This window comes from Rhinolophus hipposideros, assembly GCF_964194185.1.
Source record: "Rhinolophus hipposideros genome assembly, chromosome: 11".
NCBI lineage: Eukaryota > Metazoa > Chordata > Mammalia > Chiroptera > Rhinolophidae > Rhinolophus > Rhinolophus hipposideros.
In genome coordinates, this window is record NC_138057.1 from 81,209,956 (window position 1) to 81,235,399 (window position 25,444).

Sequence of the window (25,444 nt, forward strand, 5' to 3'; positions counted from 1 at the left end):
GGCAGGGGCATGAGTCGGCTATCCACAAACACTAATGGGCACCAATGAGATGCCAAGCACGTGCCAGAGGCCCGGCCGCAGGGGCTCATCTGGCCACAGGAAACAGGACATGCTCCAAAACAGCCGGGTGCCGTGTGGGGCAGCCTGGCCGGGTGCCGCCCGCAAGTGCAGGCAGTGAAGGCCACGGGGGGAGGGGAAAGCAACAGAGGCGGCATGTTACCTGCGGGGAGCCATTTAACCCCTCTGACGCCTGCTTCCTCATCTGTAAGATGGGGGAATACTGCCTGCCCCAGGGGGGTGCTGTGAGGGTCAAATCGGAGAAGATGGTACACATCAGTGCCCGCAGGGGCCCGCTCAGAGCAGCGCCGGAGACTGGGCAGTCCGCGCCAGCCCTGGACCAGGCAGGGAGCACGCACTCTGAGCCCAGACCGGCCAGGACGGTCCCTCCCAGGCGGGCGGGGAGACGGACGTGCTGCTCTCACGCTAGCAGGGATGCGAGGTGCAGGTGGAGGTGACCGAGGGGCCAGGTCCTCGGGACGCAGCCAGGTCACCGCCTTCCCCACACTAACCTCCGATTTCCGGGTGTGGGCAGGGAGGGCCAGGACCCCTCCCACCTCCTCTCGCACACCTTCCCCACCTGGGCCTGTGCACTGCAGAGGCCAGGCCTCAGGGCCAGACTCAAGCTGGGGTCCAAGTGCAGCCTGCCCTCACCAGCTGTGTGACCTGCAGCTCCCCAAGCCTCAGGAATGTGGCCAGACCTCACCGGCACAGCGGGAACCACTCCAAAGTCACATGCACCAAACGCCCACGGGCCGTGCCCAGGGAAAGGCAGCAGCGCTCCCTCTGGCCCCGCCCCACAGCGGCCTGAATCTGGGACCCCTGACTGGTGCTCAGCCCCAGGGACGCTCACCTTGACAACGGGCGGCGTGGGAGGGACCACCGGGATGATGGGTGTCGCGGGAGGAGGTGGGGCAGCAGCCGGGGGCACAGGGACTGAGGTGACGTTTGCAGTGATGGTTGGCACAGGGGTGGCAGCAATGACGGGTGTCTGGGAGACAGTGGGGGGGACGTTGTGAAAGGGGGTCGCCGGGGAGACAGAGGACACGGCCGCCACTTGCTGCGTACCTTGAAAACAAGGAGAGGAGGCTGAGCAAACCAGGTTCTATCAGCCAGGCAGGACCAAGGCAGTACTTCCGGAAGCTTCCTGGACCATCCCCTCTAGCCAACGCACGCCAGATGCCAGCGGAGCCCTTCCTCCTGAGACCCCTGGCCCTGCATCTTGGCTGCCTCCACAGAGCCTGCCTCCAAGGGCGCTCACCGAACAGACGAACAGCCTCTCCCCTCTGGCCAGGACCCAAGTCTGAAGGAGGGAGGGAGCCAGGACAAGCCACACAGCCCGGTAGGTAAGAGGCAGGCCTGCGCCCAAGAAACCGGGGGTTAACTCAGACTCCATCAGTAACCATCTGAGTGACCCTACTTAACCACCCCGGTCCCCAGCTACAACTTGGAAGGCCAGCAGCACTGGCGACCCTCTCAAGGCCTAGGCCACCCAGTCAGCCTCTCCATCACGATGCACCTCTCTTCCAGGTTCCCAGACCAGGTAAGGCACCAGGGGTCCCAGTACCTAAGCCCCACCACATTCCCCGACAGGTGACACAGCTCCTCTCCTGTCACAGAGGACAACACATGCTAAAGAAGCAAAGTCCTAGGAGGCAACACAGGGAGAGCTGTGACTTCTGCCCCAGCTTCCAGAAGAGGTGGCCGCGGAGCCAGGGCCAGGACACCGCAATAGCAGTCCCCTCCCAGAGCAGCGGGAAGGCAGCCTGTAACGTCCCCACCGAGGGCCGCCATGTCTCAGAAGGCATGTGGTTCCTGGGGTGCCTGTCATCACTGCCCCGACTTCAGAGACAGGGCCTGAGCTCAGAGGGGTCGCGGGACCCACAGAAGAGACCTCTGCCGGGGCCTCGGGACAGGGACCACGCCCGTCCGCCCGTCCACCCCTTACCTGCACTCTGGGTCCCGGCAGCCGGTTTCCGGCCTTTGCCCTTCGGAGCAGGGGGTAATAATTCTACTTCCTCCTGGGGCATCTGGGCCACTTTCTGCAGAAAAATTTTCTCTAAGGCTTGGGCCATTAGCACGATGTCATCTGTGGGCTGAAGACACGGGAGAGCCGAGGTTACGTGCTGGGGAAGGAGCCATGCGCTGGCAAAAGACATCGCTGGCCACACGTCGCTCAAGAAAACAACTATTTAAAAATGTGTTAAGAGATTGAATGGGGCAGGAGGGCGGCAAAAGGAATACATTTGAACACAGAAACTCTTGGAAAAATTCAAAAAATCACAAAGACTCAAAACCACCCTTCACCCACTGTCACATGGAGAAAAAGAGCCTTCATCTCAACAGCCTGGTCACCTTTACGCCAGCACGGGAACCCCACAGCTGGGACGACAGGGAGCTCCCCTAACCTGCTCCTCTCCTGCAGACATTTCCCCTTGCCGTGACACGTTCTGCCTCATTGGGGACGCTGGGTGTGGAGGCCACAGTGAGTTGGGCCAATCTCCGACAGCCATGCTGCAGGGGCCGTAATTTCCCACATACACGAGCCTGCACTGACTCCTTCAGTATTTCTAGAGGGAGAACTTCTAGGTCCAAGGGTACGGACATTGTAAAGCGTTTGGTACGTGTCACCTCCCAGCTCTTAGAGCCGATGGCTCTAAGACGGCCAGTGCACAGAGACTGCACGCGTGATCACGGCCAGAGGGGCACACGCGTGACAGCACGACACGCTGAGTCCTCCCGAGAGCTGCTGCCCCGGCCAACCCCAGGGCACCATGTCACCCCAGGGTCTCCCCTGGGCCACTGGGCAGCTCACAGGGGCATTTTGGGCCCACGCCACATGCGTCCTCTTACCTTGTTATAAATATAACAATTTGTAAACATGGTGTTGAAGTCCTGCATACATTCACTTGCACTCCAATAATAATTATTTTCTAGTCTCTTCTTAATTGTCCCCATATCCATTGGGTTTTTTATAATTTTATGATAATCCTAGGAAAGAGATTTTCACAGGCATTATTGACAATTCAATGAAATTATTTTGCATATAATTCCCAAGTGTAGCACCTGCACACAGAGTGAGTGGTCTTCTCAGCTGAGCTGGGTACACAGCAGTTTCTGGTCAGCTGAGGGCAGGTGGGCGAGCGGTCTGGGGCAAGCACTCGGCCAGCTCCGAGGCCCTCCAAACCTCTCGCGGGGCAAGGACTCTGCGTCTAGGAGAGGTTCTTACAGACACACAGCTGTGGCACTGGGGCTGGTCTACACTCGGGAGATGGGTGGGGCCCAGCTCCCTCCCAGACTCCCAGCCGCGCTCAGGGCCCCTCAGGTGATCAAGGCTGAGCTGGGCCCTGAGCCCAGGCTACCAAGCGCCAGCCCAGGGCATCGCCTGGTTACACTCAGGGTTCTCTGAGTCCAAAGAAGAAAGCCATCGGACGGCAGGTCAGCACTGAGAGCCGGTGGGGCCCTGACCACTCTGAGCATCTGACCTCGAGTGGAGGGTGGCAGGGGACAGGATGCAGACACGCGTGAGCCTTTGCTCCTGGGCTCCATCACACCAGCCCATTCCCCCTCTTCCTCCATCATGAGGCCCGGGGGCTCCCCACCCCAGGTACCTGGAGACAGTCGCCCTCCATTCTCCAACATCCCTAAGTAGCCCCTCATGCTCCCTGGTCACTGCGGGCCCTGGGCTGTCCTCCCCACCGCCTGCCAGAGTCCTGGGCTGTGCCTGGCCTGCCAGCACCAGCCGTATCTAAGGCAGCACCTCTGCCAAAGCCCCAGGGGCAGCCCTTCCACGAGTCTGAGCAACAGCGGGGTGGGGTACGGGGACTCACGGGCAGGTTCAGCTTGATGGCGTCCACGGGCTGGTAGAAGGGCCAGGCGAACTGGTGTTTCCAGAGCGTCTTCACCACCACATTCTGCATGTACTGCAGCTGGTTGGTCTTGCGGCCGGGCTTGGAGGGGTTCGAGACCTCCGGCGGGGGCGGGTTCACAGGGCCCGGGGCCACGGCGATCCCCGTGGGGGCGACTGTCGTAGTGGCGGACATCCTCCGGGGGCTCGCTCACTGGCCGTCACAGCAGCGGCTCGGGGAGGCCCTTGCTTCCTCTGTGCTCCCCACGGAGGCGCGACATCCCATTGCCAGGTCCGACCAGGCAGCACCTACAGGGAAGGAGGGACAGCAGAGAAAGGCCGGTCACCCGGGCCAGACACCGCGCCCAGCCTGGGCAGGCTGCCCTGGCACACCCGTGCTGTCACGGCAAAGCCACTCGCCTTGGTCAAGTCACCCCTCTACCTGCCACAGAACCCCTTCTAACCTCTGCTCTCAAGCTGGGGGACAAAGAGACACGGGTGACAGGAGATCACAAGAGCACGTGCCACCTGGGCAGGTGAGGAAACACAAAAATAGGAAGGTGTCTGCGGTCTGGGGAGAGGGCAGGGGGTGGGACAAGGAACCCGCCTCTGCTCACTGCCTGACAACTGCCGGCCTGCTGGGGCTAAATCCACACTGTTCTCGGCTGTGGCGACTTTTTAGAGAATAAAGTCATATGTTGAGAGTTACAACATCAACCCCACAGGGCCCAGCCGGGCAGGCAGAACATTCGCGGAACCACAGAGGCACACGGAGCAGAGCCCCTCAGGAGTGGGGCCGCTGGCCCAGACAGCGAGCTAGCGAGCAAGCGACAGTTCCACCGTAGCCACGAGAACACGCTCTGGGTTTGTGATGGCGGCCAGGCTGTGACACGGCCGCTCCTCGGCCAATCAGGAGGGTGGGCCGGGGCGGACCTGACCCTGCACACTCGGTAAATGGGTGGGGGGCTCCTGCAGACCTCAGCTCGGTCCCCGCCAGCTCCTGGGCCCTCAGGAATGCTCTCCGAGGGACACTGCACTGTGAAAGAACGCAGAGGCCACCCCAACAGCTTAGGAGCAAGCCAGGCGCCCCACTTTCACCTGCAGGACACAGACAGACTGGCGGCTGCTCACAGAGCCTGAACTCCAGCGGCACCTGTGCGCCCCCTCCCCGATGCTTTAGCTTTTTGTTTGTACTTGTCACAATATTCAGACGGGGCTGGTGGCACCACCCACCACGGGAGGGGCCAGATGGCCTTCGGAGGCAGAGCAGTGCGCCTACCGTAAAACTTGGAGACTTTCCCGAGCTGGTTAGCCTCCTGATGGTGGCCTGCAACCTGCCAGGGTGACACATCTATGCCATGGTCACTGGCACGCGCTATGAGCAGGGCTTTGACTCCCTAATCTCTCCGCCCTGCAACCCAGAGTGAAAAGGCCTGAGAAAACAGCCGCCAGGCCCATGTCACCCACCAAGCAAAGCTGCCGTACTGCCCGCTGGCTGGAGGAGGAACTCTTGAGCATTTCCTGGGCACCCGCCTGTCATCTGGGGAGCCCAGCTCCTCCTAGGGTGAGCTGGTGCCTCTTACGCTCCTCAATCGTGCCAACCTGGTGCAGTGCCCCGGTCAGCACCATGGCCTGGCCCCAGGCCGGGGGCTCGGTGGCCATGGGGGCGGGGGGGTAGCTCAGCTACTGTAATGCAGGAGAGGCTGCGTCTTCACCACCAGACAAAGCCACGGAGCCCGGCACAAACCATCCTCAACGCCTCACAGCCCCAGCCCACCCCCCCCACCAGCAGGTCAGCAAATGCAAACTGGGCCAGAGGCTGACGGCTTCCAGCCGAGCGCCACCACGACCTGCTGGAGCTCCGCGAAACCTTCTGGGGGTCTGCCCTCCCTCCACAGCAGTGTGCTCCTGTTCAAACCAATGCAGGTTGAAGCAAGTCACTCACCCACTCAAGACCCTCCAGAGCTCCATTTTTCAGCATAAAAGCACGGCCCCCACTCTGGCCTGCAGGGCCCGATACGACCGCTGAGCTGTCTCCCTGTCCTGCTGCTGCAGCCGTACTGGCCCACGGCCTCCCTCACCGGAGGAACAGGTTCTCGTACCTTCGTCTCCTCCAGGCGTTTCTACTCCAACGCCTCCAGGGCCTCCGGAATGTCCTGGAACCCTCCCCGGGACCCCAGGTAACTCAGGGCTACAGAGCAGACGCTGGGGCCAGCCTCTAGTCCCCGTCCCCCGTGTCCCCATGGGGGAGCACTCGGGCGGGTGCAGAACAAGCACTGAGCGCCAGGCAGCCCTGGAAGCGCCACAGATGGAGGTACGTGTTCCTGCCACCTCCCAGGGCACTGTCAGCCCCCAGGTGTCACGTGGGCTGCTGCTGGGTGATCCAGGGAGCCAGGGGCTGACCCAGGGGACATGAGGCCCACAGGAGGGCCCAAGGCTCCTGCAGGCACGAGGTCTGACAGGCACAGCTCACTGCAGTGACAAGCTTGGCTCAGGCCTCGGCCTCCCGCCCTCTTCCAATCACCGCTTCACACCTGCGCTGAGCAGGGAAGCCACTCCAGCCACAAACAGAGTGTCCCACTGTGGGGTAAGCGCCCACGCACCCCCAGGCCCAGCAGGAGCCACGAGCCTGCGTCAGGCTGAACGCTGGGCCCCCTGGGTTTGGCCACACACCAGTCTGGGAGCCGGCTCGGCACTGCCAGGGGCCCACAGACACTGAGAACTCAGCACGGTGCGTGGCCCTGGCATATGCTCACTGAATGCGGCGGTCACTACAGGCCACAGGGAGTCCTTGCACCGCGGCCAGAGGTGACACCTGCCTCCAGCCCTACTTCCAGGGGTGGAAACACCAGCGACCCCAGCAGGGTCTGAGGCTTACAGGGGACGTGTGCAAAAAGTGCCCCGTACCACACCACGCATGGGAACGGCACATGGCAACAGCAGCTCTCCTGAAACGGGCGGGGGCAACCCATACACTCAGACCCTTGCAAACGCGGTCCCCCATCAGGCGGGGACATTGCCCTCCGCCACAGCAGAAGCAGGCAGGGCTGCTCTCGCCTCTCATCCTTCCCTCCCGCCTTCTCCTTTGTCCCCAGCACCAGCTGGATGGGGAGGAAGCACAGCCAGAGCCGGCCCGTCCATCCTGAGTACCAGGACCTACCTCCCTGGAACGGCCATGCTGGCTGAGGAGACAAGCGAGGGGTCGTTGGGCAGGACACCCCACGGGAAATGTCCCCAGTAAACGCCCCAGGGAGGGAGGACAGAGGGGGCTGCCTAGCCAGAAAACTGCACCCTCCGGGGCAGCGGACAGAGCCAAGACACCCATCGTTCCCCGCTGAGGTGCACACGCAGGGGCCCAGACCCGACGGCCGGCCACCTCCAGGCATCTCTCCCCAAAGCCACGGCCGATGCAAGTCCAGCGAGCAGCAGACCCTCGATGACAGCCAGGCCCTGCCTTCCCCCACACGCTTCTTCTCCAGGCCAGACAGCAACGTCGTCGCAGCGGACAGGACAAGGGGAGCCACACGCCGACAGGAAGTTCCCGGGAGGCAGGGGCAGACAGGCCTGCAGACCCCACACCCGAGTCCCGGCCTCAGTGCACACCAGTCCCCAAGGGGCTGCCATCTCTCTTTCTGCTTCATTTCTGAACGGGTACATTTTTTTTTTCTTTTAGAACACGTTACTTTTGTAAAAAGAAAAAAGTGTAAAGGAATTTCTATTTTGAAAACAATGCTCAAACACCAACCAACCAAGCAACCACAGTCGGGCAGTCAGGGGCTCCCATGGCTGCACTCAGTCAACAGTTAAGCTTTTGTGTGTCCTCCAAGGTCTGGGGACAGGCCCCGCAGCCCAGCATGTTCTCTAAGGGAGGACTCTCCGGGCCACAACGCCCCCAAGTCTGGGCTCGGCCTCAACAGAGCTGCCAGCCCCTGGGGTCCAGCGGCCACACGCACACCACCCAGACTGCCTGAGAAATCCCAGCAGAGCCGCTTGTCAGGGCAAAGCACACAGACGAGTGACGGAAAGCCAAGGTGCACGGCCCAGGCCCCTACGGTCAGGCTGGCAACACCCAGAGCAGCTGTCCTGCCCCCTAGTCTGGGCGGGGGTCACGGCCACATTCCCAGACCAGGAAGCAAGTGCTGCTTCCAGAAGGAAACCAAAACTTAGGCCACTGATCTCCGACGGGGTTCGGCCCTGAACTGAAAATCAGTAATGGCCACCGTGCTAAGGGATTTCAAACACCACGAAGGTAAGACCAGCATGGAACTCCCCTCACTGGCTCCCACATGGCCGAGTGCCCTCCCGCGCCCCAGGCTTCCCAGGGGCAGTTTCTCTCTGTGACGTGGCCGGGGACAGGTCTGACACCACCGGCCAGGCCCCAGCTGCACGCCTTGCCCTGTGTGACACTCACACCCTGGCCTGCCCCCCACCATCCAGCCCAGACCTCAGTGGCTGCCCTGCTGGGTGAGGCCGGGCAGGAGCAGACAGTGGAAGAAACACCAAGGAACACGTGAGGGGTCAGCCACGAGCACTTCACCTCTGCTGAGGGTGCCACCCATGCGGTCCCATGAGCTCAGTGACCGTGCCCACTGCACAGACTGCAGAGCTGAGGCTCCTCCATTCTGGGGGGGCTTTCTGGGTCTCCTCACGTGGGGATTCAGGCACTGAGGCCCAGGACACTGTGTGTCCCCAACCTGGCACCTAGCACTACAGGCGACACAGGGCAAAGAACACACAGGCAGCTACGTTCGAACAAGATGGCCCGTGTGCTGCCACAGGCCAGGATACCAGGCAGCGCCCCTCCCAGAGCCCCAGGTCTGAGTATGACCCTGGCTAGAGGGCCACACAGGACAGCAAGGAGCGCCCTCGGGTCTGCCTCGCAGGGGCTTAGACCCGGCCCCCTCACTGCTGACGGCCTGGAGCCCGGGTCTCAGCTGTCAAGTTGAGAGCGCCCAGCTCAGCCGTCACCCATCAGGGGCTCCCACACGCCCCGGAGACACGAAGACACGGTGCTGTAGCTTCCCACCCACAGGTTCGGGGCCTGGCACCAGTGGCAGCGCCTGTGCCCTGGGCTGCCGCCTGCGGAACGTGAATCAAGGGGCATGTCCTTCAGCACCGACTGACAACCTCTGAACTGAGTGTGGGTGCTCGTTCTGGTTCTGAAAACCCCGGGCCTGTTCCAGATACTGAAAGTCATGAATGAGACGTAACTGGAGTTTGCTTCTCAATAATGGGGGTGAGGGTTGAAACTGCGTGGGGGTCAGGGCTGCTGAGCCCCTGGGGGCTCCTTACCACCCCTCTACCTACGTCTACATTTTCATTTGAAAGCTCCTACCCCACCAAAAGGAACAGGGTGAACCCCCTTTCCTCAGGGGCTCAGGAACCCCCACGGAGGCTCAGGGACCCCCTATCCCCAGGGGGAAGGTGCATCCCCACCCCCACGCCTTGCTCCCCACGCCCCCCTCACCAGCAGGGAAGAGGACCCCAGTGTGTGCAGAGGACTCAAGAGGAATAACGCCGGCCTGGTGGGGAAGTGTGGGTCCAGAGACCCCAGCACCTTCGGACGATACAAAAGAAGGTCTGAATGCTGCAAGGCAGCCCTTCACCCACACCTGGCCCCAGGGGACGGCGGGGGTCCCCGGGGGGGACACGTAGGAGCAAAACGTGCAGCTTGAACACCCTGGCATCAGAGCCCCCCGCCCACCTACCGCCGGGCAGGCTGAGAGCCCTTCTTCTAGGACGTGGGCCTGGACGTTTGAAGTGCACGTAGCTCAGGAACAATTCACAATTCACGTCAGGGCTGGAGCCGCCCTGTGGCACAGCAGCTTCAGAATCTGCACCCCGCTGTCCCGTCGGGCGCTCACCCCCCCCCCAGCAGCCACTTCACTCCAGAAGGCTATTTACTGCACAGACAACACGCCCCTTGTGTGGCCAACCCTCCTGGTCACGGCCGGCGGACTCCCGCCGGGGTGCAGCCCTGCCGCCTGGGGGGGACGCGGCCCTCCCTGGGGGACAGCCACGTGCCCACTCAGCGCTGGACACAGCAGGGCAGGGATGGGGGCCGGGGTGTCAGAGGAGTAAACTGAGGCCAGAGAACCTCCCCTGCTTCCCGGGGCCCCGCGAAGGACAGGGAGGCAGCACATGCAAATCCGGGTGAAAGTCAAAGCCGATCTGCCTTTGACACGAGAGGATCTGAAACCATCCAGGGCGGAAACTCAGACAAACCACAAAGCCCTCGAGCGTCAAGCAAAACCCCAGATCTGGGGTTCTGCTCAGATCCTGAGGACGAAGCGGGCAGCCCCCGAGCGGGCAGGGTGGGGACGGCCACCCCACGCTCCGGATCACACACTGCACGACGCGAGCGCGGGAGCAGCCAGCCTGTAGGGAGGCGCCCCAGAGCGGCTGGCACGGCCCCCACAGGCAAACGGGCAGGTGAAGTGGGGACGTGGGGCTGGCCCAGAGCCCCCTCCCCGCGCCCCTCCGCACCTCCTACTCCAGGGGAACTGGAATCCTGATGACAACACAGAAATGCTGTCCCCTGGAGGCTCCCTCAGCCCAGAGGGATGCATTGGCCTCAAAAGAGCTGCCAGCCGTTGGGATCCTGGACAAATTTGGGGGAGGAGGGACCTCTGTCCAGTCACCAGCATAAAAACACACAGGGAACTTGGCAGCAGCCACACCAGCCCTCCTGCTGTAACATCAAGACGACTGCAAGAGCTGGGTGTTTCCCGGACAGCCGGACCCCGAGGGGAGCAGGATCGGATGCTGGCCTTCAGGGGTCAGCTGCAGAGACAGACAGACGCACGGTCACCGGCGTTCCCACACACAGGGCGACGATGAAGCCCGGAAGGTGGGCAGGGGGTGCGCGAAGGGGGTGTTTCCAGGCCAGCCCAGCCAGACTGGGCAGGGACAAGGCTGTCACACTCTGCAGGGGTCTCGACCACTGAAAGGGAAGGGTGGGAGGGGCATGCAGATGGGGGGGGGGTCCTCAGTGGGCTCCTAGTTGGGGACCTCGCTCTGAGGGGAGGGAATCCTGTGGCATGTCCAGGGCAGAGAGGAGGTACACGCGGGCAGTGCCCGTGAGGGGGGCTGGGCACCGGCAGGAAGAAAGGCAGGGAAAGGGGCCCCCACGGGGAAAGGGCGAGGCTGGCCTGCAGCTGCCTTGGCCTCCCCTCTTGCCCTGCTCAGATGCATGGTGCCTGCAAGAGTGGCCTTCAAAAACGGAGGGGGCTCCCAGCCCCTAGGGGCTGCCCACTGCTTCACTGCAGCCCCAGCCGGGCAAGGTACGGTGGGGTCACGTGAGCTCCATTTTCCAGACGGAGGCTCAGAGGTGAAGAGGCAGAGCCAGGCCCTGAACGAGGCCACCTACCCCCCACCACACTCCTGAGGGCGGCAGGAAGTCTGAGGGGGCTGCCCAGCTCCTACCCCAGGCGGCCAGGCCAGCCTCCACAGGCAGGACCAGCAGCCGCCCGGGGCCTTGGGAAATAGGATCCCTGAGGGCCAGCAGCTTCGATGACAGACGGAGCCAACTGCCTCGTTCTGTGGGGCCAGGAGAGGGGGCCCCAGGATGGCCCTGCAAGAGGCCCCCGGGGAGGGCAGACAGGCACACCGCCCGCCCATGGAGCACGCCCCCGGGGCAGGAAGCTGTGCCACCGCGGCTGCCGTCCAAGGGGCCTCTGCCCACAGCACGGCAGAGGGCCCTGGAGCTCGCCTGGGGTCTGGATAGCACCTGCTCTCCAAAACCAAGGCACTGGCCCCAGCAAGCTCAGTCCAATCAAATGTGCGGGTGCCCACAGGTCTGCTGCTCTGTCCTAAGGCAGCAGGCCAGGCCATGGGTGACCTGCAGCCGTGGTGCCCTTCCTGCCGCCCTGAGTCCCCTTGGCTCTGTACCCACAGGACGTGGGCACCTAGCACTCCCGCCTCGGAAGCGTTCCGGTCCTGCCAGAGTGTCAGCCTCACAAGGACCCAAGGCACCAGCCACAGGGGCACCTCCAGCCCTGCTCAGCAGGGCTCACTGCTCACCCATGGGGGGACCAAACCAGCTGTAGCCCTCACCTCTGCGAGGATCTGCCCCCACCTGCTTTACGCCCCTCCCGCCCCAGGAAAAACGAAACACAGAAACAGTATACTGGCCGCTGCCCGTTGTGGGGTATAAAGGCCCCAGGGAGCTTTGGGAAGCGCCTCCACCAGCCCCATTTCTTGGGAAAGCTGAGCTCTGGCCCCGACACCTGGCAGGCCAGAACCTGGTGTCATTCCTCTGGGGAGTCCCAGCACCCCACACGCACCCCCGCAAGGCACCTCCCTGAGGCAAGGGCATTGAATGACCCCCTCCATGGGGCTGGGAAGGGGCAAGAGACCCACAGCTGAGAGGGGAATGTCCTCAGGTGAGCGAGGAGGATGGGCTGACCAGCGCCCAACCTTGGTCCTGGAAAGGGAAGAGGACCGTTCTCTCCGGGTCAGGTGGTCCTGCTAACGGGGGCCCCAGCATGCGTGAGGCTCCAGCGACCCTGGCACTTTCCAGAACAAAGCTGCGGCGGGCCGCCTAGTGCTGGGTGCTGCCACAGGCACGGACCTGTGCAATCGCAGGCATCGAGCTGGATGCTACGGGCACCACAGCCCCTCCTCTTGCACAACCTGACAAGACGCAAACCCACGTCTTCAATGTGTGCCACTTTACAAACACCAGCACCCTGGGCTGTCAGGGGCCACAAATGGGAGCCCAGAAAGGCCACTGCCGCATGCCACACCTAGCTGTCCCCCAGCACAGCCTGCCTCTCCGCTCTAAACCCAACCCCCCAGGAGGGCAGGGCTGGGGACCTCCTGGGTGTCTGGCCACCCCTCATCGTACAGACCAGGGACCCAAGGCATCTGCCCACCCTCCCCGTGCTCAGGGGTGGGTGCAGGCTCGCACCCAGGCCCAGCCCTCACCCCTGTAACTGCCCGTCCAACCGGAACACTTTCCCACTCACAGCCTGACGCAGGTGTGTGTGAGCAACCCCGAGCAGGACAAAACCACATGCTCCACCCCTGCCCGAGGCAATGGCTGTCTCCAGGTCTCTGGCCTCCCGCCAGGCGTCATCCTGGGACCCTCAGAAGGAAGCTGAGGGCAGCGGCCCTCAGAAGGAAGCTTCTTACCCTGTCACCCCACTTAAGAGATGGGACCTGAGGCCCAGAGAACTGGCTCTTCCCGGGGCTGGGAGGCCTCTGAGCCGAGGACGCAGGGTAGCGGGTCCGAGGGCCAGGAGCCCAGGGCCACTGCCCCGCCCCCACCCCTCATCCAGGGGCCTCTTGGGATCAACAGCACAATGGGCAGCCACCAGTACAGGACCTAGGATGGCCCAGCCCTGGGTAAATCACGGTCTTTGTTAGCTCTCATGCCCCCCCTGCCCCTCCCCACACACACGCTCCCCAGGTGTCCACACCTTTCCAGAACAGGTGCACATTCTCTTCTGCCCATAGAGAAGGCTGCCAGGAGCCTGGAGAGGGAAGGGCACAAGCCCCAGCACAGGAAGAAGCAACAGGCAGCCCCACCCGGCTGCCCACCCCCGACGAGGCCCACGCACAGGCTCCTGGAGACTGGCACGCGCCTGCCTACCCACCAGTGCTGGGATGTTCCCATAGCCCACAGTGCTGGTGTGTTTACCAAGCAATTCCTGCAGGCTGCACTCCCTGTCACCCTTCTTGCCCCTCGGCCAGCCTGCGTGGGGGCTTCCGTCAGCCCGGATGGCAGTCACACAGTCATCTGTGTCTCCCCACCCCAGACCCACCCCGGGCCTGGCCACCCAGAGGGGTGCGTGCCTTATCTTGAGTCCACAGCCAGCACAGCCCCAGCTCTCGACACCTGGCTCCTGGCACTGGGCTGGCACCATGAGTGCCGCCCAGTCAGCGCTCTCAGGACTGGCATTCCCAAGCCCTGGCTCCTCATGACAGTTTAGTACCTGTGACACCAGGGCCCCCACTGCTGTCCTGCCAGCATCTTCCTGACCATCACCTCTGGAAATGCTGCCACACCAGTTACCAAGCCCCGCTTCCCATCACATGCGAACAATCTGCACCCAAGTGTCATTTCCCAAGGAGCTGGAGGAAGTACTTTGCCAAACTCCGCGCTGACTCCTGACGACGCTCCCAATACTTGACTCTCCCAATACTTGCGGGACCTGCAGCAAGGAGGAAAAGAGGCTTCCTCCAAAACGCATCTCTGGGCTAGCTCTAGCTCAGTCAGGAAGGCCCTGAGAAGGAGGGAGGTGGGGAGCTGATTCTCTGACAGAACAGCTAAAAGCTGGCAAAAGAAATAAACAGCCCACGGCACTGCAACAGCAGAGCCAAAAGCCTCTGGCTGCACAAGCTCCGGTTATCTCCGCTCTAAACACGCGTGGAGAGGAGCCAGACTTCAAATGCAAACCAGCAACTTGTGAATGATCCTGAAACCTGACTCTCTGCCTTTCAGAGCCTCCAGCTTCTCTGATGGCAGGAGTACAGGTACCTGGAGCAGGGGAGCAGGCGCCCAAGGGCTTTGTGACCAGGGGGGTGCTGAGAAGGTTCGAGGCGCCAGTCCCCACCTGGGCACCTTGGGCCGTGACCATACACTGACCCAAACACCTGTGGATCTCTTCTGTGGAAATAAGGGGGCAGAGCCTCGGGTGGGGGACGGAGGGCTCCAACAGACCTGAGTCACGGGAGTCGCCCCACCCCCACCCCAAGTTCCCAGACGGCAAGTACACAGCAAGCAGGGCACTGCTTTCTGCCTCCACTCACCAACGTTTCCTTTCAAAGCGAGAACGCGTCAGCTACTCACCTCCCTCCTGACACACGCTACACCGCCAGGTGGAGTGTACAGTCCTGTCAGGCTCAGCTCCACCATCAGTGGGGGAGACAAGGGCACCAGGCCACTCACCAACCCATACTACTGAGCTGACAGCTTCAACTGCCCCCCGAAAACCAAGCCTCCTGAGCCAGTGACCTTAGGCAAGTTCCCAGCTGCAGTGGCGCTTAAGGGGGGTGGGCTTTGAGTCTGGGGGCGGCCCCCAGTCCTCACCTGAACCCAGATCCCCCATGGACCCACACAGGAATGCTGGTCTCCCGAGAACAAGGCCCACCAGCGGTGGACAGAGAGCCAGACAGACACGGGGGCTGGGCACCGAGGCGATGTCCGGTTAGTGTCCTGCCGGCCACTGCACCGTGGGGGCTGCGGGCCAGTACTCCCCGGAACGCTGTGCCACTGTGAAGCAGGAAGCGGCCTGCGCGGCCCCGCTGCCCGCCACAGGGCTCCGGCACCTGGCGGCCGGCCATCCTGGAGGAAGAGGGCGCAGGAAGGAGGCAAGCTGGGCAGTTCATGTTCACACACCCCCACTTTCACTTTCTGCCCAGGGCCTGTCCATGAGTCAATGGCGGGAGCAGAGTGTTTACAAACCCCACAGCTCACTTCGTGAGCTCTTGTGGAAAAAAGGCAATTACTCCACTTTCTAAAAAGAAAACAAACGTCAGGGGGAGTGCTGTCCACCCCCAGAAAGTGTTTCAGGCCCTCGTCCCTGGACACCCTGTGGCTCCCTGGACACCCTGTGGCGGGGCTGGGACTGGACGTGCGCCCGAGGGCTGCACAGAGGGGGTGTCCAGTCACCGGGCTGCGGCACTGGGCGCCCCGGTTACCACACAGGTCAGAGAAATGCCTCCTGCCTCGCACCCTGTCCCCAGTCCTTCCTCATCTGTAACCGCTGCCACACATCAAGGCCTCCAGACAGAAAAGCGCAAACACAGACCTTTATTTGCAAATGAGAGGCCCCCGTTCAGGGCTGCCTGAAGGCGGGACTCCGGGGCTCTGGCCTCGCAGGGGTTCAGACCTTTCCCCGACACCCCCCCAAGAGCCACCAGCAGTCCCCCGGAAGAACGCCACAGCGGGAACTTCGCGTAGGTGTCAGGCTCTCCCAGGGCCACTCCATGGACCCAGAACGGACGCCCCACTTTAAAGGAAAGAGCAAGGGAGACCGCCCACAAAACGCGGGGGCAACGAGAACTTTCCTCCTCGTCGTCCCCGGGGGGCGGCGGCCGGAGCGGGGCCTGCGGCCGGGGCGTCTGCCCACCGCTGCGCTCGTCCCCGGGCTCGTCAGCCAACCAGCCACAACCCGGGGCCGAGCGGGGCGCCAGCCACGCACGGCGGGGAAACGGAGGTCGCAGACGCTCCGGCGCTGGGTCCGAGGGAGGGCGCCCGGGAGACGGAGCCGGGGGCTCCCCCAGGGGCCCCTCTCCGCGCCCGCACTTTTATCTCCGCGAAACTACCCCCGGCGCGGAGGGACAGGAGGCCGCGCGAGGCCTCCACGCAGCGCGGCCCCTATGAACACTCGGCAGAGGGGACCCGCCTCCCCTGGGACGCCAGCTTTATTCACGGGGAGCCCACCAGGAACACGTGGGCATAGAGGTTTGGGGGAGCACTTTTCCCCCACGGGCGGGGAACACGCTGTCACAAGGGGCCCACCCTGCGTGGGAGGGAGCGCAGGCGCCCCCGCTCCGCCCGCTCCGACTCGGCCTCGCCCGCACTAAGCGCTGCTCAGGCCGATTTCAAAACGGGAACTGCGTGTCCTCCCGGCCCGGCGGCAACGACCCTGCAGAGGGGCTCCGAGTCCGCGCGGGGCGCCTAACTCGGGCGGGAGCTGCGCCCACGCCGCACGGCGGCTCCACGGCGGCCGCGCGAGCCCGGGGCCCGCGCCCGGCCTCGCCCCCCGCCCCGGCCGCGGAAGACGGCGCCGGCCCCAGCGCGAGCCCCGCGGCGGCCGGGAGCTGGGCGGGCGGGCGGGCGGGCGCGAGCCCCGCGGCGCCGGAGCGCAGCGTCCTCGCCGCGTCCCCCCGATCCCCTCTCCAAAAGATGGCGGGCAGAGGGAAGGGGGAAACATTCCTTCTGGGAGGCAGTGCGCGCGGGAGGCCGGTTGGCGCGGAGCGCGCGGGCCGGGCCAACTCCGGGCTGCGCGCCCCGGCCGAGGCGACGCCCCCGAGCCCGGGACGCGGGCGGCCGGGAGGGAGCGGGCCGAGGGGAGGGGGCCCGGGCGGCCGCCGCGCTTTGTTGCATCGTGGCCGCGCACAAAGGCGGCGGCGGCCCGGGCGCCCAGCTCCCGGGACGCGCCGGCGGCCTGCACGGGGTGCTCGGGGCCGCGCCTCCCGGCCCGCACGGCCAGCCGCCGCCCGCGCCGCCCGCCGCCCCGCACGCGCAAGGAAGCAAGAGAAAGGCGTACTTGGCCTCGGCGGCTCCGGCGGCCGTCCCCTCCCGGCCCGCGCGGCCGGCTCCTCTTTGGCTCGCCGGCCCCGGCAGCATAATAGACGCGCCGGAGCCGAGCAGGGCTCATGCGCTGCGCCGCGGCGCCTGGCGGGAGTCGTAGTCCGCGGCCGGGGCCGCGCCGGGGCCGCCCAGGGGACACCGCGGCGCGCGAACTACATGTCCCGGCCTCGCCGGCGCCGCGCCCCGCCCCGCGCGCCCCCGCCCGCCGCCCGCCGCCCGCCCCGCCGACCTGGCCGCGAGCGGGCCCGGCCCGGGGGGCGCGCGGGGGCGGAGCGCCCGCCCAGCCGCCCTACCCCGGCGGCGAGGCGGGGACCCTGGGCGGCCCTCCCTCCCGCGCGGGGGCTGCGCGCCTCGGGCGAGTTTCCTGCTGCCCCAGGAGGCGTGGAAAAGGCGAGAGGGCTGCCAGCGCCCGCCCGCCTGCCGCCGCCCGCTCCCGGAGACCCCGGAGCCCGAGACTGGGGCCGCCCTGGAACCCCGGTCGCGCACTGTCGGGGCGGCGCACACCTGCGGGTGCCCGTGTTTGTAAACAAACCACGAGCTTAATTAGCCTGACGGGGGCGCGCGCGGGAGGAAGGGGCGGGGCGTAGGTGCGCGCGCAGGGGCGCCCCGCCCGGGGAGGAGCCGCGCTCAGCCGCGCCCCCGTCTGCCCACCTCCTTCAGCCCCCCTCGCCCCCACCCTCCTGGACGTACCCACCGCGCTCGGGGCCCGGGGCACTCAGTCCCCGGACGGGCGCGGAGCCGGGCCTGCTCCCGTCTTTGCCCGGAGACCTCGCCCCAGACTCAGTTTCCCAATCTGCGCAGTGAGGGGTAGGGATGAGATCAAAGGTCCCTGGTCTGAGTAGTGGGCCACAAAGGTGAAAACAGGACCCTGGGCCCTTTTTCCGTAATTCGAAAGGCCCAGGTCTTGGGCACATTTAGGATCTTGTGGCAATTCTTTGGGTGTATATAAGCACATTTTTATCCATCTGTAACAAGGTGGCTGCACGTTGTGTATGTTAGACCCTCATAAAAACGTCAGAAACAAAAACAAACACGTTTTCCTCTTTGTGCATGCTGAGCCTGCCAATTACAAGGTGGAGTTTCCTTGTGTGGCCTGGACCCATCCCAAGCCCCTGGGGTCATTGGGTTTGAGTTGAGCAAGAGCTCCACTGCCAGAAATACACACGTCTTTATGATGGGCACTAAAAACGTGAGCGCTGGTTCCACCCAGCTGGGCCCGCCCCACACCCACCCAGGACAGGTGGTCTGCCCCAGGCTTACAGGTGAGGAAACGACAGCTCTGGGAGATGAAGTGACTCGCTCTGGGTCACAGAACCAATATGTAGGAGAGGAGACGCCAAAGCCCAGGGTCCTGGGAGACAGTTTGCAGGAGATGCCCAAACCTTTCCCAGGCTGCCCACTGTCCCGTGCTGGGAGTCCCAGACAGTCTTATAGCCCCTGGCAAGGCTGCAGAGCAGGGCTCTGGCTGGGGAAGACCCTTGTCTTTTTAGGAGAAGGTCAGGGAAGGTGACAGTCTACAGGCTGATTCCTTAGAGTGATGGTCTTGGTTGCGTCCCTCTCCAAGGCCCGGGTTGGTACCCTGGGTTACGACCTCTGTTTCTCCTCCAAGACTTCATCTCCCCTGGCCCTCATCCTCTGGAACATCCTGGGTAGTCTGCCCATCAGGATCGCCCACCTCACGACTTAAAATGACCCCCTCTCACACCCCCCAAGGCCACGACAAAGAGCCTCTCCACTTGGTCTTGACCTTGCAGAGGCCACTCCTGACCAGCCAGGCTATCAAGGCTGCTGAACGAATGCCCAGGACCCTGATGACCCTCTCCTTGGGCCTCCCACTGACTGGAGGAGTCCCCCCTGGGAGCACAGCAGGAACCTGGGCCCTCCCTAGGGGCCTGGCTCTGAAGGAGGAACCCAGGTTCCGCCTCTCCCTTCCCCATGCCCACCAGTCCTGCTTGCCCACTCATGTACAACCCAGGTGGCTCAGTGGAATGACCTTCCCTGCAGCTGGAGAAGTCTGGGGAGCAGAGTCTATAGCAAGCAATGGGACAGACACTTGCACTTGGGCATCTCGGCCCCGGGGATCTCCTCAGGCCCAGTGCAGGGGTCCTGTCCTGAGACCTCTGGGGAAGCAGAGATGCCTTAAAGGGACTCAGGTGACCCTGACTGTCCCCCCCCACCACCAGCCACCATTCTCTCCCTTTCCAGGCTCTTGGAGTCTCAACATTACTGAGGTTGGGCCCCCGGGGGTGGAGCTCCTTAATCTCCCCAGCCAGAGTTTCCTCATCTGTCAAGGGGAACGAAAATAGGACCGAATCCTCAGACTGTGGGAGACAAAGAGGCGTGTGCAAAAGGCCAAGCTGGTGGCCCCTGGGCCATGGCACGCTGCTCTCCCTGATCCTTTACTTACTGGCTTTGTTTACTGGCTTCTCCCGTCCAGAGTGACAGCTCCACTGGAGCTGGGCTCTATACCCCTAAGGCCTACAATGGATCTGGCACCTTATAGGTGCTCAAGAAATATTTGCTGAATTAATTAATTTTCTGTACACCTGTCCCACCCTCCATCAGCAAACCTCAGTGCAGCCAGACCACCCGCTGAGGCAGCTAAGCTGTTTACCCCACAAGACACTCTGCAAGGCTTGCACTTGGCCTTAAACCCATGCTTGGGCCAGGACAGGGCCTGGGAACTCAGCTGCCTCCTCCTCCATCCTGCCGTCTTCATCCACCGTGCCCCTGAAGGCACAGAGCAATTATGTTATTGCATTATAGTTTATACATAAGTCTCTTAAAAGTTTAGTTATTGTGACTCTTCCCCCCAGGAGACTGATCAGCTCTCAGAAAAACTAAAGGAAAAAAGAAGTTTCTGTCTTCAAGCAAAGACTGGGCTACTGAGAGGTCTAGAGGGTGAGGAGCAGAGGTTTCTAAGTATACAATCACTTATTGACCACTTACTGTGTTCCAGGCACTGTTTCAAGAACTTTACATATGTAATTTCACTGAATCTCTAAACAATTCTATGAGGTAAGGATTATTATACCTACTTTACAGATTAAAATGGAGACACAGTAAGGTTAAATTACTAGCCAGAATTAAGGTTTGGACCCAGATGCGCGTTCACATTTCACCTGCAAAATACTTCCCAGGAGTCTGCATTTTGTTAGGGGAGATTGGGGCATATTTGAGGAAGCAGCCGCCTATGTCAGAGTTCATTAACTAGTTTTCTTAGAGAGAGGTGGGGAGACTCAGAGAGGGGATGGAATTTGGAGATGAGCCTTCTCACGTCCCTGTTTTCCTGCCCCCAAAGTAGAAGATTGTTCACACAAGACTAAAAGTCCTTCAAAGCACAGAGCAGAAAGGTCTTGGATGTGAACAGAGAGAAGACAGATAGTGGCCTGCCAGAGTCTCAGTCTACTCATCTGTAGAATGAGGGTAAGAAATATCTGCCTCATAGCATTGTTGTAAGGATAAATGAGGTGCAAGTTCTCATTCATAAAACAGTGCGTGCATTCATTCCTTCGTTTGGTCCAGGGGTCCTGACGGAGGGTGTGGTGCCCTATGCTCCCGATTCCTGGCACAGCAGACACGACGGGGAACAGCACAAAGGCCAGCTGTCATGGGGCTGACATGCTACTGGGGACACACAGACTATCGTAAATAAAATATGCGGCAGGCTTGACAGTGCTCGTGGAGGAAAATCAAGCCAGGGAGGGAGCTGGGTTTTGTGGTCATGGCCGCTAACTACAGAAACTAGGCTTGTGGGTGATTTTAGTTTATTTTTCTTCTTAATCATTTGTTTTTTCCATGCTAAACAGGTATTACGAGGTAATGAAAACTGGGTTTTGTTTGAAGGAATAATCGCTGTGATGTGATGGAAAGAGGGCTGGCCTGGGAAGTGCTGGTGCTCCTGGCATTCCTGGGGCTCTGATGGGTTAAAAGACAATGATGCCAGCCCTTCTTGGCTTTGCCATTCCCAGGAAAACTTTCTGTTTTGACGGTCTGTGAGAACATGGCCCTGTCTATGTCCCCTCTCCATATTCTCTGCCTCTGAAATGGAACCCCAAGATTATAAAATAAATGTATTTACAATGATGGAAGATATAAAATAAGTATTTTTTTTTAAAAAAAAGAGACTAACGGGTGGCCGGTTAGCCAATGGTTAGAGCAGTTGGTTAGAGCGTGGTGCTAATAACACCAAGGTGGCCAGTTCGATTCCCACATGGGCCAGTGAGCTGCGCCCTCCACAACTGAATTGAAAATAGTAACTTGACATGGAGCTGATGGGTCCTGGAAAAGCACACTCTTCCTCAATATCCCCCAGTAAAAATTAAAAAGCAAAAACAAAAACACAATACTAGTTGGAGACTTCAACACTTCACTTTCAATAACTAGATAGAAGATGAGCAAGGCAATAGATGACATGTGCGATACGAGAAAGCAACTAAACCTAACAGACGTGTGTGGATCACTCTTCTCAACAACAGCAGAACTTGTATTTTTATCAAGTGCCTATGGAACATTCTCTAAAACAGACTACACGTTAGGCCACAAAACAAGTCTCAATAACTTTAAAAAATTAAAATCATACAAAGTATCTCCTCTGACCACAAAAGAATGAAGTGAGAAATCAATAACAGAAAGAAAATTTGAAAATTCACAAACAAACGTGGAAATTAGGCAACGCACTCTTAAATAACCAAGCGGTCAAAGAAGACATCATAAGGGAAATTAGAAAGTGCTGAACGTGCTAACGCTCTCCCCGAGAGCGTTATTGAAATTAGAAGGTGAATTTTAAGAAAATCCAAAACTTACGGGGTGCCGCGAAGGCACTCAGAGAGAAATTTATGGTTGTAAATGAATACTAAAAAAGAGGAAATATCTCAAATCAATAACATAAACTTCCACCTAAAGTCACTAAAAAAAAAAGAATAAACTAAATTCAAAGCAAGCCAGAGGAGGGAAATAATAAAAACTAGAGTGGAGATACATGAAATAAAAAATACAAAAACAATAGAGAGAACCAACTAAAGTAAAAGTTGGTTTTGGGGGGTGGAAATCAACAAAACTGACAAGCTGTTAGCTAGATTGACAAAAGCAGACTCATATTACTAGAATCAGGAATGAACGTGGGGTGTTACTATTGACCTTACCAAAATAAAAAGGACTGGAAGAGAACACTACGAACAATCACAATCGTATGCCAACAAATCAGATAGCCTAGATGAAATGGACAAATTCCTAGGAACACACAAACTATCAAAACTTGACTTGGGAAGAAACACAACAGCTGAATAAACCTATAATAAACAAAGAAATTGAATCAATAATCAAAAACTTCCAACAAAGTAAAGCCCCATACCAAATGACTTCACTGGTGAATTCTATCAAATGTTTAAAGAAGAATTACATATTTTAAATCGCAAATTTAGTTTTTAAGTGAAGGTTTTATTTCTTTTAATTTAATATTTTCAAGGTTTCATATAGTTTGGTTTTTGAATCATAAGTAGGAAAGATTTTAAAATAAGAATTTCATAAAATCAAAAGAAACTGGAGGTTGTTTGCCTTAAGACATATTTACAAAGACAATTAACTATGACTTTTGGGTTTCCCTAGTAATTTGCATATTTATTGCCAGTTTATTCTGCCCAAATTCTCCTTCTAGGCTTGCTAAGATTATATAAAACTGATACTTAATAAACAATCTGTGTATTTAAAAAATAATAATAATAAATAAATAAATAAAAATGTTTTTTAGGAATTAAAAAAAAAATGTTTAAAGGAGAATTAACAGCAGTCCTTCTCAATTTCCCCCAAAAATGGAGGAGGGGGCACACTTCCTTATCAGTTATGAGGCCCGTTATTACCGTACCAAAGCCAGGCAAAGAGATCACAAAATAGACACCCCTCTGCTCCTTGCTATTTCCCTGTCCCCTGGGTGCCCTGTGACAGCTCTGTCCCCTCTGGAGCCTTTGCTGCTGCAGTTTCACTTCCTTTCTTCCCACATAGAGCTTTGCTTTACAGAACTTGCATCGTTTTGTGCCCATCCTTCATCATTTGCTTTTCCTCCCTAGATACGCCACGAATGACCCTCCATGGCACCGTGTGCCTGGGTAGCTCATTCATTGGGTGGCTGCAGAACGTTGTCTGATGCGCCGTGTGACTGATTCTCTTCTTCCCCTAGGGTGGGCTTTTCTGGCTGTCTCCAGTGATTTCACCCTCACACATAACACTGCCGTGAATATCCTTGGGCACCCTCCAGCCCTCTGCAGCTGTTTCTGAGGGAAAGACTCCTTCCTGGAGGGAACTGCTGCAGGGTTGTGTTCTAAATGGGCCCTGAGGTCCGTCTTTCATTTGGTTTTAGGAACCACTGTCTCTATTATTTACCTGACCGCCCCACCTTCGCCTTGTAATCCCTTGCTCTTTGGTCCCTGAGAGAGCTTTAACAGAAGACAGATTCTTGGGGAGCCAACGTCTGGGGACTAGAACAGTCTGGAGCCATCCATATCCCACCTCTTCTGCCCCAGACACAACCAAACAGGCCCACTTTTCAGCCTGCCCCACTTCCCAAAGCAGGCCTACAGTGGGGGAGCACCTGCCCCCTCTGACTGTGGGCTCCAGGCTCCCTCAGAGGGGCTGGGTGTGGCCCTGCCAGCACTCCCAGCCTCCAATCTGTCCCCTACGGTCGGGCTCCCACAGGAAGACAGCTGCCAGCAAGCCCAGGCTGCCGGCCAGTCTCCAAGAAGCTTCATCCACTTTTTCTGCAAATGCTAGGCCCTGAGCTGGGGGGATTTAAAGACCCCAGAAGATGGAGGGAGGGTAAAGGTAGGTGGAGGGGAGCCAGGGAGGGAGGGAGCACCCCAGCAGCGGTGGAGACAGCTCCTGGGCACAGGCCTTGGACTTTGGCCCCTAGTTTCCCTGTGTCAGCTTTTCTATTTTAGGCCGGTTGCTCCTCCTCCATTAGGGAATTCTCAGCAAGCCGTGGGAACCCAGAAAGACAAGGGCTAGTCTGCTGGCCTGCCTCCTTGCGCCCTTCCTCAGCCCTATGGGCTCCCCTCCAGTGCCAGGTGAGGGGAGCTCCCCAGGCTGGAATGCTCACCTGTGTCCTGTCTCCTCAGCTAGTTAAGGAATTCCTGGATCTTATCCCATAGAAACAATTAAGAGTCGTGAAACCCTGGAAAGGACCCAAAGGTGCAGCCTAGGGCCCCAGGCAGGCGTGGGAGGGGTGGAACATGCTGCATGGGGGTCGTGGGAACCCCTGGAGCAGCTGTAGCGGGAAGGCAGGCGGCTGTGATCAATTACTGCACGTGGAAATGGTGTCTGCCAACCGACAAGGTCACGTGGCTCAAGGGGACACCACAGCAGGGACAGGTTGAAAAGAACAGGCTCAAGGGGACACCACAGCAGGGGCAGGTTGAAAAGAACAGGCTCAAGGGGACACCACAGCAGGGGCAGGTTGAAAGAACAAGGTCAAGCCCCAGCTCTTACTTGCCATGTGGCCTTGGGCAAGTCACCGAGTCTGTCTGAGCCTCCATTTTCCTCATCTGTAAAATCAGAATAGCTTTCAACCCTGTTGGTGATTTAAGGAGACTGTATTTAAAGCCTTTGGCAAGTGAAAGGCACACAGTAGGTGCTCAGGAAGAACAGCTGCAGTGGTTTTTAATAACAAGGACAAATGGAAATAGTTTGATGTGACAGGAGAACACAGGTGGCATACTAGCAGCCAAATTTATATTCCTTAAAAATGCCCCCCTGAACCACTGTTGCTCAACTCCCCTATCCTCACTCCCCTCCCAAAAAATCTGAAGCCTTTGAATAAAACCTCTTGGCTTTTGGGGCCTCTGATTTCCACCTGCCAGTCATAGGAGCTGTTTCTTTTGCACTTGTCAGGACCCCTCTCTAACCGGGGGATAAAAGCCCAGGCCGCTGGGGAAGGGATTTACAGACCAGATCGGAACAGGTGGGGCCTGACTTGGGAGGTGGGAGCTGCATTCCAGGGATTCCTGCTCTGGGACACCGGGCTTGACTGGTGACCGGAACACCCAGCACTGCCTGGAAGGGCCGTCCAGGATTCCAGACCTGGAGTCTGGTGGAAGCTGAGGGCAAACAGATTTCGTGGTGGGGACTTTGAGGCAAGTTAGGATACGTTTAAATCCAACAGGAAGTGAAAGCGAACATGCCAGGATTCATTCATTGGGAGGGTCTTTATTAAGCACCTACTGTGTGACTCCCGAGCAGTCACTGTGGCCTGGACAAGCTGACCCTGTTCCCATGAGTCCGCAATA

At 59.6% G+C, this 25,444-nt stretch overlaps 1 protein-coding gene across 2 annotated transcripts in view; it reads right to left on the reverse strand.

Moving 5' to 3' along the window:
- The window catches only part of BRD3 (bromodomain containing 3), a 31,948-nt gene extending 14,694 nt beyond the window's left edge, over positions 1-17,254 (reverse strand). Inside the window, exons 1-5 of one of the 2 annotated variants that reach the window (XM_081065864.1) lie at positions 17,125-17,254; positions 3,888-4,213; positions 2,911-3,048; positions 2,006-2,153; positions 911-1,125 (exon numbers count right to left, since the gene is read on the reverse strand). In XM_081065864.1, the coding sequence (XP_080921990.1) occupies positions 911-1,125; positions 2,006-2,153; positions 2,911-3,048; positions 3,888-4,100 (714 nt within the window). In that variant the 5' untranslated portion in view covers positions 4,101-4,213; positions 17,125-17,254. Of the gene's footprint in view, positions 1-910; positions 1,126-2,005; positions 2,154-2,910; positions 3,049-3,887; positions 4,214-5,849; positions 5,913-17,124 lie in introns of those variants that run through there. The other variant, XM_081065865.1, reaches the window with a different exon arrangement.
- Between the last annotated feature and the right edge of the window lie 8,190 nt (positions 17,255-25,444).